General features: G+C 35.6%; 1 protein-coding gene across 2 annotated transcripts in view; it reads right to left on the bottom strand.

The window, feature by feature from the left end:
• The window catches only part of LOC118273920 (fibrillin-2), a 34,908-nt gene extending 21,360 nt beyond the window's left edge, over positions 1–13,548 (bottom strand). For both annotated transcript variants that reach the window (XM_035591130.2, XM_035591132.2), the window contains exons 1-2: positions 13,334–13,548; positions 137–309 (exon numbers count right to left, since the gene is read on the bottom strand). In XM_035591130.2, the coding sequence (XP_035447023.2) occupies positions 137–309; positions 13,334–13,522 (362 nt within the window). In that variant the 5' untranslated portion in view covers positions 13,523–13,548. The remainder of the gene's footprint in view (positions 1–136; positions 310–13,333) is intronic.
• Positions 13,549–20,140: the final 6,592 nt, after the last annotated feature.

The following is a 20,140-nucleotide window of genomic DNA, read 5'->3' as shown; positions in this document are numbered from 1 at the left end:
AAGTCAGTTTTTTTTTCCAAATCATTGTATTAAGGCTGTCAGTAAGTTTTTGATTCGCAGTTGATATTTAGAACTAGAAGATTATCAAGGAGGTTTTCCCAACTCGATACATTCAACCATGAAGATTCTAACTTACCCAACGAACTGGTTAGGTTTGCGCTCTGAGAGAGTGCGCGATGCGCGGGGCCACAAGCGCGGCGGGCGCGTGGGCTGTGGTGCGCGCGCGTCGGCCGCGGCGACGTGTGCGTACGCGCACAACACTACCACTGCCGCCACGAGCCGCCACATTGTCATCTTGGAACCATCACCCTGTACCAACACAAAATTACAATTTTAAGGATAATCATTAGTAAAAAATCTTCAATATATTGTACTAAACTTAATAATCGTAAATTAAAACGGACTTGTTTCTGATACTGGGTGTAACAGAAGCTAGCACCTATTAAGATTGGCATACTCGTTTTACATTAGATAACAGTTCAGAGTTTGTGAATGGACAATCTGTTATCATATTGACAAAATGTTAATGAATGACAGTTACAAAGTTAGTCAGTGACGAGTACAAAAAATAAGATAACTCCTAACACTGGATAACATATCGCAACTAACAATAGTATTAGCACGATATATGTATAAAAATAATATAAATTATATAACTGGTAATAAATAAAACAAAAGTGTCAAGCCTTCAATACAGTAACCTTATAAATCTGAATAAACAAACATTAATTGGGGCAAAGATTACGTGGTCGCAGTTATCAGTAACTGCATTGATAATTAAATGTTTACACAATAAAGCACATTCTGAAGTCAGTGCCAAAAACATTTTTAGATACAACAAGAGCTATCTGGAAGCTTGATAACGATTGGTTCAATTGAAACCAGTAGCATACATATCATATTCGTTTATTATTTCAATGTATATTGGAAGCGTACGGCGATAGTAATAGAGTACACCTTATTCACCCAACTAAATAACAATACATTTGACAATTTTGAACTTTAGGTATTAGAGAAGATGGCTTTTGCCAATTTAAAAGACTTGATCAGAGTCTTTTAAAATACGATCTACAATAGTCAATTGTACTTGTTCCTACTAGTATTGAATTTTACTAGTACAGAAATGATTCCTACTAATGGAAAAAACTACCTTTTTTGTGTATGAAATAGTGCATTATGACTTCATCAGATTTTAACATCATATAGCGGATTGATTTTTGAAGATTTTATTGTATCTAAAAGTCTATTTAACTTATTTTTCTAGGGAAACTACCCAATTCCATTTTATATAGAGGAAGCAAATAGTGGACTGGCACGGACTGTAGATGTTACTGAGTAATAGTATAGTGTAAGCAACTACTGTCACCCCTGACAGAATTCCTCGTACACTTCCACAAGTGATATAGTATAATTTATAGCTTAATTTATCACGTGAACTGTCCGCTGAAGATGTGTCATATTTTTATACGGACATTAAAAACAATTTAATAATAATTTAGGTTAACTTTGTTATCTCGTACAATACACGATATTATACCGACATAGTATGATGCAGTTTGGCGGATACTTTATTTAGGTAGTTTGTTAAAATACATATTCTAGAAAGAATGTAAATTAATTAACTTTTCTGCGTGTTATACACTTTTATCAGAGACCTCTTTAAGTAATTGTAAAGTTTAATGACCAAGGTAAACATTCTTTTGACACCCAGCATGGTAAACAAACACCTTCTAACATTTTCACATTAAGGCCAAAACATTATTATGTAGATCATATCAGCAAAGATACACAAAATTATAATACAAGTATCGGAAAATATAAATTATAAAGAATTAAAACAGATAAAAGGCAAGACACTATAGACAGACAAATTAGTAATTGGGCACTGACGAAGCCATTGCACAATATTTACCAGAAAAATCATTTGAAAATTATAGTTTAAACCAAAATTAAAACTGATAACTCCAAAATTCGTTTGGAATAGAAAAAGACAGAATACGAAACGAAAGCGTCGCAAGCGGCGTGCATAGATGTCGCTGGGAGCGGGGCGGGATCAAGCAATCTGTGCCGAAATGATAACGAGGGCCGTCGACCGCGCACGCATCGCAATCACAATCTGTTGCTATAATTAGTAAAAATTCTTCACCAGCTTTGTTCTACTAGTGACGTCATTTGTTAGTAAAAGCAACAACCTTACGTTAGTTGTGGACTAATTTGTAAAGCTGTATGCCAATGAATGGATCGGCGGCAGTTTACTCAGTACGAGCGATGCTCTACATCCATTGACGCTTACAAAACAAAGTTATTTACAGTATTGCCGTCATTTAAATGTAATGGCTGTTCGTTGTATGGTTTGTTTCCATGTACAAAATGAATAACTACAGATTCCTTTGATGCAGTTCGTGATTTTTCCATAAAATTTTACTACTAGTAATTTTAGGTGGCATTGTACTAAGCGGGCAGTAACGAGTCGAAGTTGGGCGCCCATCAGCATCAATGGCATGAGTCATGCGGTGTGAATGCCGCCGCCCACGGAGCCGTCTTCCTTGCTTACTACATGGCCATTCGCCGGCCACACACTGGATATCATACTAATCATATGTGACGAATTTCACAACGAACGAACAGAACTAGATACTATCTTATAATGTGCATGAAGATCCTGCATTACAAAAGGAAACTCGACATGAATGACCAATTTTATAATTCATGTTTTTAATTTCTATCTTTATCTATAAAAATAATAAGGTCATCATGACTCACATTTATAGTTAATTTCATAATGATTTCAATAGCATCTAATTATTTACTATTTCAATTAAACCCACGATATCAAATTACTCTCCGATTGAACCGCTCGTGATTTACCGATCCTTGATGTTGTACCGTTAGACGCTGACCCACATACACTCCCGTCAAATCATCCGAGTCCTAAGTAAACATGCTTCTCATCCTGAATAGAAATAAATGAACTTTCACATTACATTGTTATCTAATACAAATAATACTCAATAAGAATTCGGATAATAAAAAAAAGCACTTCGATGAAGATTTTATTATGTCTGATCGAATAAATCATATCAAAGACTTGTAAGCTTCCGATAGCTCCCAAAGAATAACATTATTTTGTAATTCAGTTTCCATATCCATAACCAAAACAAATCACAACAAGAAAGTTCATAAATCGAATCCTAGACTAGTCGTAGCCTAGGTGTGGTCCTTTCTCCTAGACCACACAGAGCTAGCCATTGTGTAGTTTCAGAGTTAGAGCCCCGCATTATTTCTGAGAATACAGCCCGTTATAATATTATTAGGTACACTTATTAGTACGGCCGATTTATGCTGATCACAATTGGCTATTAGCACCAATGTTGACAATGGGACAACCGCACCTTGATATGTTAAATAGCATTTAAAGTTACGAGCAACATTAATATCAATGGACAGTATGGACTCGCTATTCTGATCGATGACCGAGTTAAATATATGATTTAGTACAATTTCGTGTGTGAGTGTTGATTTCACACAATTTACGACATATTGATCTTCGATTGGTGAATAATTTTATGTTCGCGGAAATAAGGACCACATTTAATGTTGACAATTAAACGATTTTAGAGCTTATAGTAGTTACATTAAGTAACTCCTTTAAGACTTTTAATGGAATATGGACAAGCAAGCAGAAAAAAACCTAGTTGTAAGTGAACACCCGCAACCAGATGAGTTAAAAGATCGATATCTCAAGTACGACAATACGAGTGTCAAATTTCATATTTCTCGATTAATAAATTGATAGGCCTATTTTTTCCTAGTATTAGTTTAACTGGACCTGTCACAACATTCGTAATCGTCCTTGACCAGGTCGAAATCAAAGCATCAGGCAATCAGTGTCAAGTATCACGCAAATAGTGTGTACGGTCAACAGACGCAATGATCAACGATGATGCGTTTAACGCTACGGTCAGGAGGAAACGTCGGCACGCGCTTAGATCAATATAGGAGGGAGGGAGGACCAAATTATAGCCGGCGGCGATTTAGATTGAGTGATGACTTTTTAAATTAAATAGTTGATACGTTTAATGTTGAAGATTTTTTTAAGAAAGAGGCATCTTCATTTTCTTCCCATTGCTATCAAATGTTAATACATTGTTTAACTTTGTTATATCGGTGACATGTAATAGAGGCAGGACTATTAGCATTTTTTATTAATTTTGATAGTTTTCACCAGGGGAAAAACATTTTAAGCTGACTTTGCTTTTGAATACCAGTGGCAATTTTCTTAATGTTAAGGTTAAGGTCTCGCTTTCGCCTCTATCTTAAAGCCATTCCTTAAAGTGGAGCGAGTGCCCCCAATTGAGGGGTTATTAACGCACGCCGCACTGTGCGCCCGCGCCGACTTCTAACGATCCGATGCGATGCTACTAACAAACTGACGCCCAGTGCAGTTACATTGTTTAGCTCAAGTTTCCTATATCAGCTTTATATCTGCAATCTGCGAGAGAGTCATATAAACATAATATTTCAAGATTTTCGATTAAAACAACGTTGCACTTAGGTTTACTTAAGGTCATGAACATTCCCTTCCAGTAATGCAATTGTCAATAATGACAACAGAAAAATATAAAAGAGTCTGCTTAAGGGGAACCTGGATTAGCTGACACACAATTCTATAATATTAACTGAGTACCTTTAAGTATTGAATACCGAATGAAAATGATTTCTTTAACTTTGATTTTTGCAAAATTTTACAACCTCTTTTACCTTTTAGTAATTGCTATTATACTCACTTCCTACATATAAAAGGTTCATAAATATAAAACATAAAAATCTGAAATGATAAGTCCTAAGTCTCCCGTTAATACCTATGTAGTTTTATTAGTAGCACACTGAGTTAATTTACGCAATATAGCATGAAGGCCGGTCTGGTCTAGGTAAGCCTAAGCCTTTTAAGTCACGTGTCACGTGCTGCTGAAACCTACAATCACAGTCGAATGGAGAACGCATGTTAATCATCAACAGCCCCAGTTATAGTCCAAAGCTGAAATATGGGGTTCTTAGTATACATGGGAGAGTTAATTTCATATACTCTACGCTTGGTAGGTGAGTTAGAGATTGTCCCACAACACATACCACAGGATAACTTTCTTTTTTTTTCTTTCAAAATAATAACGAATCACAATACATACGGACAGATTTAATGGCGTCACGATTTAAAACCTTCAATTCGAAATGATGCATTAAGTATATTTTTCACATTCACAACATTGGGTACTTAAAAAATACAAGTATTTCTTTAAAATATTCAAAGAAGTGTACCCAATATGTCATAAGCATCGACGGCCTTTTTTATCAAGGGGTGGTCCGCCTGGAGAACAGAACTATAGTCATTAATTAAAATACGTAATTATACGAACCGCTGAGAACAACAATTAATAACAACCCGTATAACATAATGGTAACTTTAGTTAATTGATTGTACTAAATTATTTATTGGGAGTTCTGGTATGCGATGATAAACTGTAAGTATTCTATGCTCTCTATTATTCGATATATTTATTGTTATTTAAAACTAAATGGTGCGTCGGTTTCAAACTTATTGCTCACGAGTATTAAATCGTGGTCCTTAGTCCCGCGAAATAATTTGGTCCTTTTGATATCTCTTTTAAAAATGTAATATTTTTGTAAAGTACCCATGATAAAAATACTAGTATGAAATATTATTATTTTGTTTGAATCAACGTAATATGTTTATGTTATTCGTCATCATAAAGTAAAACTATAAATAAAACATCATCATTTGCCATAAACTGAGTTCAACGACCTCGCCTGCATGCAGACAGGCAGGCGCCAAAACATTTGACATTGAATCGAGTGATTGATCGATCTTTAATCGATGATCAATCGAATCACTCGCATCACTCGATGTTACGCACTAGGCGGCTTTGTCTAACTGTTCCTGTGCTTAGCTTAAGTACTTATGATGCAACTTGCATGCTTTTAAGCTAATATAATGAATTATTAAGAGTTTTATTCAATTCAAACTAAATTGCGATTTGAAAGGAAAAAAAAAATTATTTGACCGACTGTTAGACGAGTACTTGTTTAGGTAGGTACTTGGTAACTACTAAAATAGTATCAATTTTATTCCTATCATATCAAAACCACACACCGCAGAATATGTCTGAATTACAGCTTATGAATTCAAAACTGAATAATTTAAATATGGCAAACATTAAAAAATGTTTCATCTTGTTTACCCTGACATTTACTTATGTGTCTGTTATGTTCACAACTGTTTTACAGAAGTCAAATTTCAATATTCTAGTTCCTAATATATAGCATTTACAAAACGATTAAGTCAAAAGAAACAGGTAAAACATTAATAAAAATGCAACGATGTACGAAAATGACAATGTCGCAACGCAACCCACCTTTATAAAGGACAACACTAGCACCTCACGAGAACTAACACAAACTCGATAAGAGTAACCTCATTTTGTTGCAAAATAAGAGTTCTGTAACAAGGAGGATCAATCACGATGATTGATGGAGGAGGTAAACAACACGACCGACGACCGACACTCCACTATTGGAACAAGAATGCGTGACACTAATCTTAATTAGAGCGCGTGGACTAATTAATTTAAGGTGTCTGAATACCGCCGATGTAGCAGTTTCTAACTCCATGGTTTTACTGGCTTTGACCTGGTTAGATATGCCATGGGTAGCGTGTGCAATACCATGGAATATTGTCAAGTAATTTTAACAATATCTTCTTTACACAAAAGCTAGTCCCAGTTTAAGTTTCACATATTCAAGCAACATATATTTAATCGTTTATATACCAGTCCACACTTTATCTTTATCCTACCGTATTTTTCTCCATAAAATCTATAAGTAAAAAAAAATAAAGGTATGAAAACGTCTGAAGAAAAATAAGAAACAATAGCTATCATACATACATTTTTCTCATAAATATAATAATTATGAAGATTCTCAAAACCGGCAATATGTAATAATATACCGGTGCTTTGATGATTTTCATAAATGTACAAACAGTGAGCACAATTGTATTCTATTTTGAGGAGTTTACTTGGAAAAAGATTTTATTTCTCTTGACCGATATCTGAGGAGGTCGGAGGTCAAATTCGGATAAGTCGACTATCAGTCCCCATACTACCCGAAATGTGACGAAACTGACCCAATAGAACATGGATGATAAATAAATAGGTCAAGGCCATTTCTTAAAATGATTCATAATAATAGGAATAGTTAATATTTGCAGCATTTTCTAGAAATCCAGAACTATGGTCTAAAATAAAAATAGATTCAAGTTGGCCACAGGAGCTAACAAAGTTAAAAAACAAAGTAAAGTTAATCCCTTTATCAACAAACATAAAATGTATCGAAAAGCAATAGTAAAATTAAATATTATATGGTTTGGTGATATTAAAATAATCATGAAGAACAATTACGAAAAAGATATTAAACTAAAAGAGATTAACAGGATTGTACCTGACACAAAAGAAATAAATAAAGAACCAATCTAGCGAAAGTCTAAACAGTTCTTGGAAAACGTCGCATGTTGCAACAATAGAAGAAATTCCATACAATTCTTGAAACCAATCGTAAAAAACTCGAGTCCCAAATTCCTGCTCGTATATATTATACACTGTTTATACAGACAACAGTTTCGAATCAAAACTTTTCCGATTTAAAAAAACAAAAGACTAAACATAAATATTTTGAATTGACCTGGATAACAACGGTACACGTAGTTAAATCCGACTTAATCACCTGCCATTCAACTAGGGGGAATCGTAGAGGTTTTAACTAGCACACAACAAACACAAACAATACTAATTATTGTAAGGGAAAATAGGAAGATAAAAATTAAACACTGAAAGCTGCACTTAATACTTCTGATGTTTAAACGAAAGTAAATAAACAAATAGATGAAGATGATGATGTTTTCTAAGTTTTTGAAGTCCTACATAAAATGTTGAAGTTAAGTACCAAAGTTTATGATGTAGACGATAAAATTAACTGCCTGGCAACAGAAAATATGATATTATAAGGCGTGAAATAGCCTCACTTAAGTTTTGTACAGATTATACTGTATGGGTTCACTTGAACGGCTCGTTCGTATCGATCATGCGATTATGTTATGATGCGAACATGTTCTATATTTAGAACTGGGACGAGAACAGGGATTAGGATAAACAGACACGTTTTTCATAAACATTACAATTAACAGATTTACTGTTGAAGATTTATCGATTTTATTTTAGAGTAAATAAGATTTGTAGCTGTATATGCGCACACAATCAAATGTCACAATAAGCATCGTGAGCTAGTAACTATACGCGGGGTCTTACAAAATAAGAATCTTTGCAATAAGTAACGATCAACTCAAATAATTATGAAATACTGACAAATTCTGAAGACAATACAAACATTAACAAATTTTACATCCAATCCACACACACTCCACACAAATCCTAGCTCTCAAGCAGTACAACTCGTAAGCAATGACTGTACATAACAAATCAGCCTATTTCGATCATAAGGAGGCCATTCATACGTCAACTAGGAAGCGCAGGCGCCGGTGTACGTTTCAGGACGATCAAAGAGCCACTTAGTGCCCTCGTGAAATGCAGATAGCTCTCGAAAGCTCTCGCTTTGGTAATACATGCGATGTTGTGTCAATACAAGTATTAGTGATGATAAACTTGATAAATGTACGGCTGTTAGTAGTGTTGTAAATATTTCTGGTGTGTTTACAAGTATAGAAGTAAGTGTTAGTCTGAAAAGGGTAGACAAAGGATGACCTGAATGTAATGCACCACGATCTCGCCACTTGTATTTTAGTTATACATCAAGGCTAAGTTACTAACATAAATCCAGCCATAGTCATTACATTAAAAATTCACAGACACAATTTAGATGACCCAGAGATTGAATTTTCATGCTCTACGATAAAACTAAAAAATCAAAAAATATCCATGATCAATCTGAAGAACGCACAAATAGTTCGAATCATGTAAAAAACACGTTTCTAATACTAAAGCCTACCCAGAAAATATCCTATTAGCGATAAAACCTATATATTTGAGCTTATTGACATGTAAGAACGTAAGTAGGGCGTGATGTGACAGATCGTTAGCCGCGCCTGAAACATGCAGATACCGACTACGTCTGTAATCTATCGCGCCTAATTGCCTCTAAGGACCCACACACACTTGAGAAACCACTTCACGAAACATTGGTCCTAAGAGGCGAAGAACGGTAGATGCGTTCAAATTTTCTCACCCAACATTTATGAGATAAAGAAATAAGAACACTGTAGAAAGAAAATTTTATACAGTTACCATATTTTGGATAAGAAATAAATTGCTATTAGATATAAATCTAGACGAAAAATGCAACAATAAAATTATTAAAAACACAAATTAATTATGATTAGCTCACAATAACACATAGTAGTAACAGAATTTACGAAAATTACATTTAACAAACAAGATATTTTTTTTACCTATTTACCAAAGACGCCGTAAAACTGTATTTTTCAACTGATATGAATATCCAAATCTATTTATGATGGAGGCATATTTTTACATTTAAAATTACCCTTTCCACTTTCCAAATCAGCGTTCTTCTTTATGATTTCATACCATAAGGTACAATTTTCTGTAAGCTTTACTTACAGATATTTTATTACCTCTCAGTTTTGCTGGTAATAGTGGATCACAAATCGCTGACAACGTTAGATAGCCATTGGTTAAAGTTTTTCACTATCATCTGAGATAAAGTCAGTTTATGCCCTACAAAAATGGTGTCTACATAAAAATCTTAAAAATGGTTGAAAAACAGTTGATGAGACAATAATTACACGCACTGATAAAAGATAGCTAAAGTTTGTAGGCGAGGAATGTTTTGTACAAACAGAAGCGTTCTTACTACATCATTTGGCAAATAACATTCTGTAGAGAACTGCTATCATTTAGCAATAGCACACAAACTGAAGAAAAAACACACGAATAAAGAGTAAACCAAAAAAAAACTCCATAAAAGACCTGTAACACTACAATATCGACAAGAATAGAATGAACGAACTAATATTCGAAATTAACTACCAAATGCTTGTAATAAAAATACTTTGTAAAGTCTTCACATAAATAAACAATAAACTTCAGCTACTTTGATGACATCATCCACCATAAAAGAGCAACAGACATAATTAATCCCATTTGAAAATAAGAAGCTAACGTTGGGTACAAAATCTGACCTAATATGGCAATTACGGGCCATTTAATGGAAGTATTCAAAAAATAAACAAAACCGACGAACACATGCTCAAACTGTGTCAAAGTAACTTGCAGTGCAGCTGTTCAGACAATTCTCATGAACATACCACTTATTGTGCCAATGTAGGTTACACTTATTGAAAAGGATTAAGACGTCACTTAGATTTTTGACCTTTTGCTGATTATGTTTAAGAGAAAGATGATATCACAATTGACATCAATACAAATAGCATTCCTACTTTCCTAAATAATTTCTCAAGAGAAACTGAACCCAAATTTTATTTATTTTTATTTATTTATTTATTTATTTATTTATCACATGTTTCCTTTGCCATTACAGATATACTAAATCTAATGCGACAAAGTAACTTATTATGACTATATCTAACTATAACTTATTATAAACTTTCCCTAACTATAACTTACATGCTACACAGTACGTGGTCCTTGTGAACTCACTCAGTGTACAGGTGAATATGTCTATGGTATCTGCCACTGTGTTGAGAGTGCGCAGCGCACGAGTGAGCGGTGCGCGCCCCAGCAGGTTGGTGCGCCCACGCGGCACCACCAGCAGCCGCGGCCTGTGCCGCCGCTCCACATACTTGTCCGGTATACAAAATCCTATCTCGGATAGTATACCTGAGTTTTGTATACTACCTCTTAAAACTTTAAAAACATACGTCACCAATGCTACTTCACGTCTAACTTCTAATTTATAGTAGCCCACCATTCCGAGACAGAACAAGGTAGGATACAGTAACGGGTATCCCGGGTATCTTCCATATAATTTTAAATACATAAATCGGATGTACTTGTTCTGTATCCGTTCTAGCATGGTCTTGTATTTTAATTCACTCGGGCTCCAGACGGCCGCATTATATTCGAGATGACTCCTCACAAGAGCCTCGTACAAAGCCCTCAATGCACGGATGTTCGTGAAGTCATTTGCCAGACGCAGCAAAAATCCCAGATTCCTGTATGCCTTTTTACAGACTCGTACCACGTGTTTACGAAACTGTAGATCACTGGTGAAAGTAATGCCTAAATCCTTTACCTCCGTGACACGCTGCAGCGGCTCTCCATCCATGATGTACTGGTAGTGGTGTGGGCTTCGTGTGCGTGTGAATGAAAGCACTGAGCACTTTGATACATTGAAGTATAGCTTATTGGAGTGACTCCATTCAGTGACCCTCTCCAAGTCGTGCTGCAGCCTGTCACAATCCTGAGTGTCTTTTATAACTGTAGATAACTTAAGGTCGTCAGCAAATAGCAAGCATTTGGAGCTAACTACCTCTGATATATCATTTACCACAATAATGAATAGCAAGGGTCCTAAATTTGTACCTTGACTGACGCCCGATCTGGTGCAGTATGGATCCAAATTATGTCAATAGTTCTTGTATATTTGTATGGATGTACCTTTTGAATCGTTTATTAGGTTCATCTGGATACTAATGACATCTAAACGCCTCTAGAATAGCAGTGATATTGATCAGACCGCGCTATCTGTAAACTCTAATAAAAATCTGCAATGCAAACTAGAAATTGTACATCGCTAATCGGGGTAAGGATTAAGATTAAAAATAGACTAATACCATGTACGGAGCAAATACAAAAGTAACATCAGTATATCCAAAAGTATTGACAGTAAATGATAAAAGTTACACTGTTAACAGAATCTCAAGCAAGTTGGGATGTAAAACTTAGAAAATATTTTACTTCTTTGTTGTAATTTCTTGTAGAGACAAGACAGTAAATACAAAATTAACAAATTGATGATGACATAACAATCGTTCAAAACTCGTTACATTTTATCGTTGGCTACAATACAGTTTAAAGTGACAGATAAGCACTAGTTGTAATTCATAACGACGGGTTGTAAAATTGCGAACACAATAGAGAATTAGCTGTTAAATGTAGGGCCAATGCCGACCGGTCCCGGGCCCTCAAAGATGCCATGCAAATGACAATCATTACAGCTAACGCGTTGGATCATACTGTGCACTGAATTGAGGTGTAAATTTACATCAACATTACAACACGTAAATGGCATGAAATCTGACTACAAACTAGACGAGCTTTCGTAGGCATCAATGTGATTCGATCGAAAATATTCGCCAACACATACATTCTGATATATTTGAATGTAGTTTAGTGCAAGGTGGAGTTGGTATCCCTATCTGGAGATCAGAAACTTAATAAGGCAAATGAGGTTGAGGTTTTGTATTAGTAGCTGAACAATCTTTAAATATCTGAATATTTATCTACTATTGCAAAAAACCTGGGGGTGATTTTCATCTGCAGATAACATAAAATTAAAGTTAGCGACAGAAACAATCTGATAGCAAAATCGATTTTGGTAGAAATGATGGAAATAGGCACAAAGTTATCGAATCATGCACTTTGAACAATACAGAAGCCGTAACAAATAAATATGACAAGTAAATGGAGAGCGATATTCCCACACATGTGAATTTAGCGTCGGACGTGATATGGTCCCGCCGATTGCGCAAATCGGCTAGCCTTCGGCCGGTTCCTACTCTGATAAGGGACTCATCGCTGACCAATGTTTAACCCTGGCCCTATTAACTGAGGATGTAGGCATCATGCCGATTGTAATGGCAAAATAATGTTGTAACTGCGAAAGTCATCATAACTCACTTAAAAGTACAAGAAACATTGAAAATTGTCCGCCGCGTGAAGCGGAGCGAGCTTTTATGTTACTTAGAACTAACATTACACTTGTTGACTTGGAAAAATCTGTATGATGTGCGTAATCTAATTAATAATTAATTTAATAGAGACCAAAATGTAATGAATGATATAATAAAAATTTAAAACTGAAAAAACATGCTGCTTTTTTTAAATGACTTAATAAAAAAGAAATAAAATATTTTTATACACATTACGTAATACAATACCAATCTCTAGCTCTATTCAAGAGACAATAGGCGGCAAACACCCAGGATCCGTCCGTAACAAAATTAAATCAACATTATCCTGATGGAATTATTATCACAAATTACCATGCCACTGGATTCCTCTGCGGAGGGCAACCAGAATACTATTCGATGTTCAAAAGTGGTTCGTTTGTAGATGATGATACGACCGGATGGATGATAAACGCGCACGGGTTCCCGCGCCGACCGAAAGGGAGGACCGTCTCGATCCACGGCACGCTCCCGACTGACAACTAAAATTGCGAGCTTTATCATCGACCATACAACGGGCGCACGCGCACGTTTGCTCAACCACTTAGATCTGTGGTGCTTCCGTTACGCTATTAGTGTTGTCTTTACCAAAATGTTTGTTGCTATACTTTGAGCACTTGTAATTTGTGTACTTAATTCATTTTTGCTGAGCATTGTTACGGAGCTCGGAGGTTTGATACTGGAAGGTTTTGAAGGGTTTTTATAAAGTTGAAACCAAAATAAGTTAAGTTTTGAAATTCACTGAATAGAACAACTAATTACTATTTATTTAGTTTTACATATTTCTTTTTATCCTTTGTTACACATCACATTCGTTTAATTAATATTAGGACGCTGAGTCATATTTTATTACCATCTTTAAACATACGTATATCGCATATTATAATTAGTGTTTTGTATTTGCACTACAACAACCCTGAATACGGAAACGCATGAATTCAGGCACTCAGACATCCATTGTAGTCTAGATAGGTTAAGTTATTACTAAAGTCTAAGCTAAGTTATAACTCCTGCTTTGTTTGCCTGCCAGTCAATCACTGGAGAGCTATGAAACCCCACTGCTCATTAAATAACCTTAATTTACATAAAGGTTTAAATTAAGTGGTGCCTAATGGCCGGTGATATGCATTCCCGATTACATCAACAGCGTAACATTCTTTAAATGGAGTGTCTTGTACTTAAAAGTAAAAAAACGAAGGTGGAATATATTTAACTATAGGTTTCTACACATTTAATGACCTCAACGGAGAACATGACGATTTTCAAATAAGGTGAAATCTAATAAAATGGCTATTAATATAGATAATAGTGCTATAAATATATGCTAATTCGGATAATGTTAATATGTAAGTTTAAAACCATACTGAACTGTTGGTATTGATGAGATGAGTAATGAAATTGAACAATTCGAAAGCAAAACACAAGGTAAACCTATAGCTCATTTAATTTATAGATTGTGTGTCGTCTCAAATTGATGTCTTTATCGGGTCCAAAATTCATATGTGACACATAGTCTGAGAGTCGGCCAATGCGCGACACGACACATAATGTTTAATAGCCAGCACTAAACAGAAGCCAGTAACTTTTACTGACACATTCAAACAAGTCAATGTCGTCTCGAGCCAATAAACATTCATTATTATTGCAAGTTAGTTTGTCAATCGTTACTTACTACCTTGTTTGCATTAAGTTCACATGGAAAATGCTAAACTTCCTATAAAACTAATGTGACGTTCAATTTATTGTTATGTGCATCGATTTTAAATCAGACCACCCGATTGAGATTTGGATCCTGGTAGCGACTAAACATCAATAATAATTTATCAACGTTTCGTGAGATAGGTCATAGGATAGAACCTTGAGGTACACCACGACGCTTAGTTGTGACGACTTTACTTTAAGTACTAATATTTATGGATTTCTGTTGCTATAAGAAGCTTTCCCCTATGAATATCATAGAGGAAGCTTCACAGGCTTCATTGGCTATCATTTATTATAGACCTACCAACAAAAGCTGACTAACCCTTTTCCAAAATCAAAACAAAATTGCATCCGGCCTCACATTTCGGACAATATGTACTCCCGTTGTTACATCATTGTGTTGATCAACAATTACTCACATTTAACAAACTATTCATACCCATTATTAGTTTGACATGAGATTGATCGTCGCCTTTGATTTCTTCGCCGATACAACACCTCCATTTAGTGGCTAGTTCTGTTTGACCACGCTTAATTTGGAGTGCGTGGGTGTTAGTTAGTAGACGCTAGTTATATATTTCCCAAATCTTTGTTAACCAAATATATCGTTGAACTTTTTTGTGTGTAATCGTGATGTTTTATTTTTAACACTGCCTCCGATGGAATAACATTTTTAACTTTAAAATTATTTACAAAATCTAATAAGTACCATGTGTATGGAATAGTTTAATAAGTTGCATACATAAACAATGAAAACTTTATAGCAAAATGTTATTGTTTATTATTTTATTACAACCCTGAAGAACATGAAGTCATTCAGTAGGTTTGTAACTATATTGTATACATAGTCCTAAGCCTGCACGTGCTTGGACATATTTGTTTAGGTAATTTACATATAAAATCCTGATGTTGCAAATAAACTGCGGTTCTTTCAAACGCTTCAAGCTCGATCAAAAGTATTGTCTAAAGTTAAGTTTTTTATACTCTCAGAAATGGAAAAAAGTATAATTTCGATTTTCTTATCTTTTTCAAATACTATCTGCATTTTTCCATTATTAATAATTTCTATTTTCTACCTGTCTGGGGGAGGAAAATCTAGAAGTATAATTATAACTTGCAACCTTATCATCCTAAGTCGACCTTGAATCATGGCCATGTGTGGCTAGTAGAAGTAGGTACATGTGTCATGTCTTCATGTGTGAACAGTGTTTTACTTAAACCTGGCCTCAAAGCCAAAGATTAGCGGCTACTGGATTACACAAACTGATGTACTGACGCTATTATAAATAAAGGCTGCTTTGACATACTTTGCTTAGAACTGAATTTGCATGTTAACGTTTGATATTAGGTCATCATTGCATTTATGAGGTACATACTTACATACTGTCAGGAGGAATACTATGGCTTTAGAGCCACATACTTAGGTATGTAAGTTCTTGAGTCTACAAAATATGTAAGTAGTTTCTAACGTTGTGAGTTTTTACTACTAATACATTATTCGAGTAGGCCAGACCGTCGTGTAAGAAAAGTGAAAAGGTGTTAGGTTCCATTTTCATTATCAAGATTTTTGGTTTCAGAAACATTTGTATCTAGTAAGTGATACGCAGTCCGAAATCATCCCCTACTAGATCTTGATCATCTTAACCTTTCGTATGCCGTATATAAGAAAACAATAGAATGTACATTGTGTCTCGCATGGATTTGCGTTCACGCGACGGGTTAAACTTCATGTGAGGTCAACACCGAACCTAAGCAAAACAACCAAAAGCATCTCTACTTACTTAAAAATCGATAAACTTCGCCTAAAAATCAAATATGGCGATACGTTTACCAATAGACAACACATCGCGATGCTCTATACAAGGCTTTACGCTGATATGTAGATTGGAAACTGCCTAAAACATTGCAGTATGGAGGCGTTGTCCAAAGCGGCCGTGTAGGCTCAATTTTATTACCTACACCAGAGCCGGATTAAGTACATAGGAGAGGAGCATTTGCTATGGGCCTTGCTCAAAAGGAGGCTCTATGTCACTAAACTCATCTCCACCTTAAAGTCCTTTTTAGTCAAAAAATCACAGGGTGCCTGAGAAATAAAGCATACACCCGAACAGACTCTTGGGTCACGGCATATTTTTAGGAGCATTGTTGACCAATGCTATGGGGCCCTTTTTTGGTGGCGGGGGGAAACCTTCAAAAGGCGCCTAGCTTTTCGGGGATAAAAGACTAGGGAGTGTGGGATTTTTACCTCACCAGAACCACCCCGGTGGCCACACTCAACACCTGTAAAGGGCACCGGGTCCTCTTAATAGACCTGCTCCGGAGCCCCATGGTGCAACGCCTGTTACGGCACATCCCTAGGGAGACGTGTGTCTCCCATGAGCCTTGCTGTGCAAGTTGCACGGCAGCACGTGACCACTGTGCCACCGTTTTCCCTGAGATATGCTATGGGGCCCTACGCTTGATCAATCCGGCTCTGGCCAAACAATTATGATCCCACAGTTTATGCGTGGAACAGTTCTCAATATGTAATTGTCTTCGAATTACTCCAAACTTGATTGATTGATAGGAAATCGTTTTGATTGTGGCGCTACAAGTGTCTGATTACCACACCATGTTTGATACACTTTGATCCAAAAATGGCATCTCGAATTAGTAGTGCTCTAGTTGCGTATATGAAATGTCTGTACAATATAATTTATTTATCTAGTCGTGTAATTTAATGTTAACTTAACATAGTTTTCTAATTTAACTAAAAATCACGCGGCGTCGTCAAGCGTATTACTGACTGTGTAGGCTGCGCGACGTCGCAGCGTCTGCACTTTCTGCTCATGATGAAGAGTCCCTCTGTGACTCGAAACTGTTGTTGTTCATCCACTCCGGAATCCGGAATGGTTGAGTACCTATTATAAATATTCTCCATTCCTCCTTTATTTATCCTACTTCTACGTTATTTATTGCATCCATTTATTTCCTCCAATTTTGACGACATCATCAACCGCACGCAATTTTGAACAACTTTTATTTAGCTTGCCCAGTTTATTAAACATTGGCTTCTATCGGTCCCCTTTTTTTTTTTGAGAGGGAAAGTCATCCAATGACTTTACCCGCCTTGGGCGAGGCGAGAGGAAGTGTCAGACTCTTACTGACTAAAAACCATCCCGTTCCTTCTCCTGCTTTTCGAGCCGGAGCCCCGGTAACCCGCTAGGTAGTCCGCAGCTCCGGGAGGGGTCGATTGTCCACATTGTACCGTAGATAACTAGAAAATGTTAAAAACATTAGTATTCTGTAGTCATCTCTATCCTCTAAATACGATGACCTCATAGACGGCTATCGTAATGATACAGTTTTAATAGCCCACCAAAATGCCTAAAACTTATGTTCCTCATAAAGTATGTATAATAAAAGGTGCCAATTTTAGCCATACAAATATTTGTCTTCTTCATTAAAATTCAAATTGCAACTTGATAGTGTTATAAATTTAGAAATTGCCACATTTTCGTTAATATTTATTTTAATTTTAAAAATTATAGACTATAGAGAGGCACTAGGCATATACGTTTCAATATACCTACCAAATTCTCAGTTATTAAACTTCCAAAACCTGCACATAAATACATAGCTTGCAAAAAGTCAATATCACATTCAATATGACCAATATTTATTGAGTTGACTGCTAAAAATATAACAACAAGAAATCAATTAACCATTCCTATAAAAGGTACTTCTTATGTAAAAAAAAAAGCCAAAACGAAGAATAGGACATTAACCTTCTTACAAACTCATGTCCATACCACACTGTAATAGTATCGTCTGTATTTTTAAAACATTTTTCTTCTAACTCTTGTTTGTAGTACTTAGTGGAAATTACACAAGTAATCTGGTATTTCTTTCTAGTTGCCGCTGTAGCAGACTTTGTTCAGCAAACGAATAATTTGATAATGCGCTGTCTCTGAATTTTTGAAATAATTACAAATTTTAGGGGCGTTAGAACCCTTAAAAATCATAGAACGAGGTGATGTGTGCTGTATGGACATTGACCAGAAGATCTATGGATCTTCTTAGTCTAGAGTTAAATCCTACTTAAATACCTAGCTGACTATCGAAACCTTACATCATATTACTAATTTAAGACTGATAGCCAAAGAACTACCTACGCTTTACAATAAAAAAAAAACTTAACTAATTTCTTCTACATTATAAATTGCACTCTCCAAAAAGTAAACAACAATCCTGCCTCTCTAATTACTATCTCCAATTACTAGAACACTGAATGAAGTACAGCGTCACCAACACGTGCCGGTCCCTTGGCCTGAGACTGTCCAGTGTTTACACGGATACGGAGCCACTGACATAACACCAACCATATTTGTTTAGGAGATAAAACATACTAAACTGATACATTTGTTTTCAGTTCATATTTCTGTGATTACGTAGCAGACGAGGTATTCGCTCGTCATCGTAAGGATTACGAATGGAGATAACACTGCAAATTTTACTGTTGCTATGGAAGGCACACTTCTGCTTTTTTAATGCTAGTCTAAAAATATATTAAAAGTAGATGAAAAGAAGAAATCCTTCATATTGTCCTATTTATTTCTTAGGGTTAGATTAGTGGCTAGGGTCTGTCCAGCTCAAGGACAACCAAGTATCGAGGTTCTACACTACAATACAAATGCACAAATACCCGCAGACAGAAGTCGACGGAGACAGGTCGTTCGATCCAGAGAGATGCCAGGATGATCACGACCCTAAATTCATGACTGAGGAACGTGATTAGAGAGGAGAACGACCAGAGAGATTAAGATCGGAAAAAAAATATGTAAATATTTAGAGTAATAATTAAGTAGATAGATAAAATAACACGGTTCAACAAGAATACCTTCAAGAGTACCCTCTCAGGCATAAACGTAAACGAAGACAAAGCATCTTTTCTCACAAATCAAATTATCTATTAAATTAAGTATTCATATTTGTATAAAAAATTGGCTACAGTATACCACATTTCCATGTAAATATTATTAATAGAAATTACTGAGTTCGGCGTAGTCTATTTCATTAGACACAAAAATCCAAGAAGATCTCAATAAAAATTTAAATGATTACTATTAGCCTACTCCATGACACAATGTCTCTCTGTTTGGTTTCAGCACAATTTGTCTGAATACCTCATTCGTAACTTGGTCAGTTTGCGAAATACATTCCAGGCCACGAATTATAAAATGATTCAACGCCTTTGATCATGAATTTTATATAATACTTTTCATGTTAAAGAGGTACAAACGGATACAATCAACTCATAGCAGTATCTCGTCAAAGAAAATGGATTATTTTTATTCAATATTCTCAATCATTACCTAGAAGAGACCTAAATGAAAATCGCAATACTTTACAACATCAGCCCGTGGCAGTCCACTACTGAAC

This window comes from Spodoptera frugiperda, chromosome 3 (assembly GCF_023101765.2).
Source record: "Spodoptera frugiperda isolate SF20-4 chromosome 3, AGI-APGP_CSIRO_Sfru_2.0, whole genome shotgun sequence".
Classification (NCBI taxonomy): Eukaryota; Metazoa; Arthropoda; class Insecta; order Lepidoptera; family Noctuidae; genus Spodoptera; species Spodoptera frugiperda.
The sequence above is the reverse complement of the archived record's forward strand: the minus strand, read 5'-3'. Positions and strand labels throughout refer to the sequence as shown.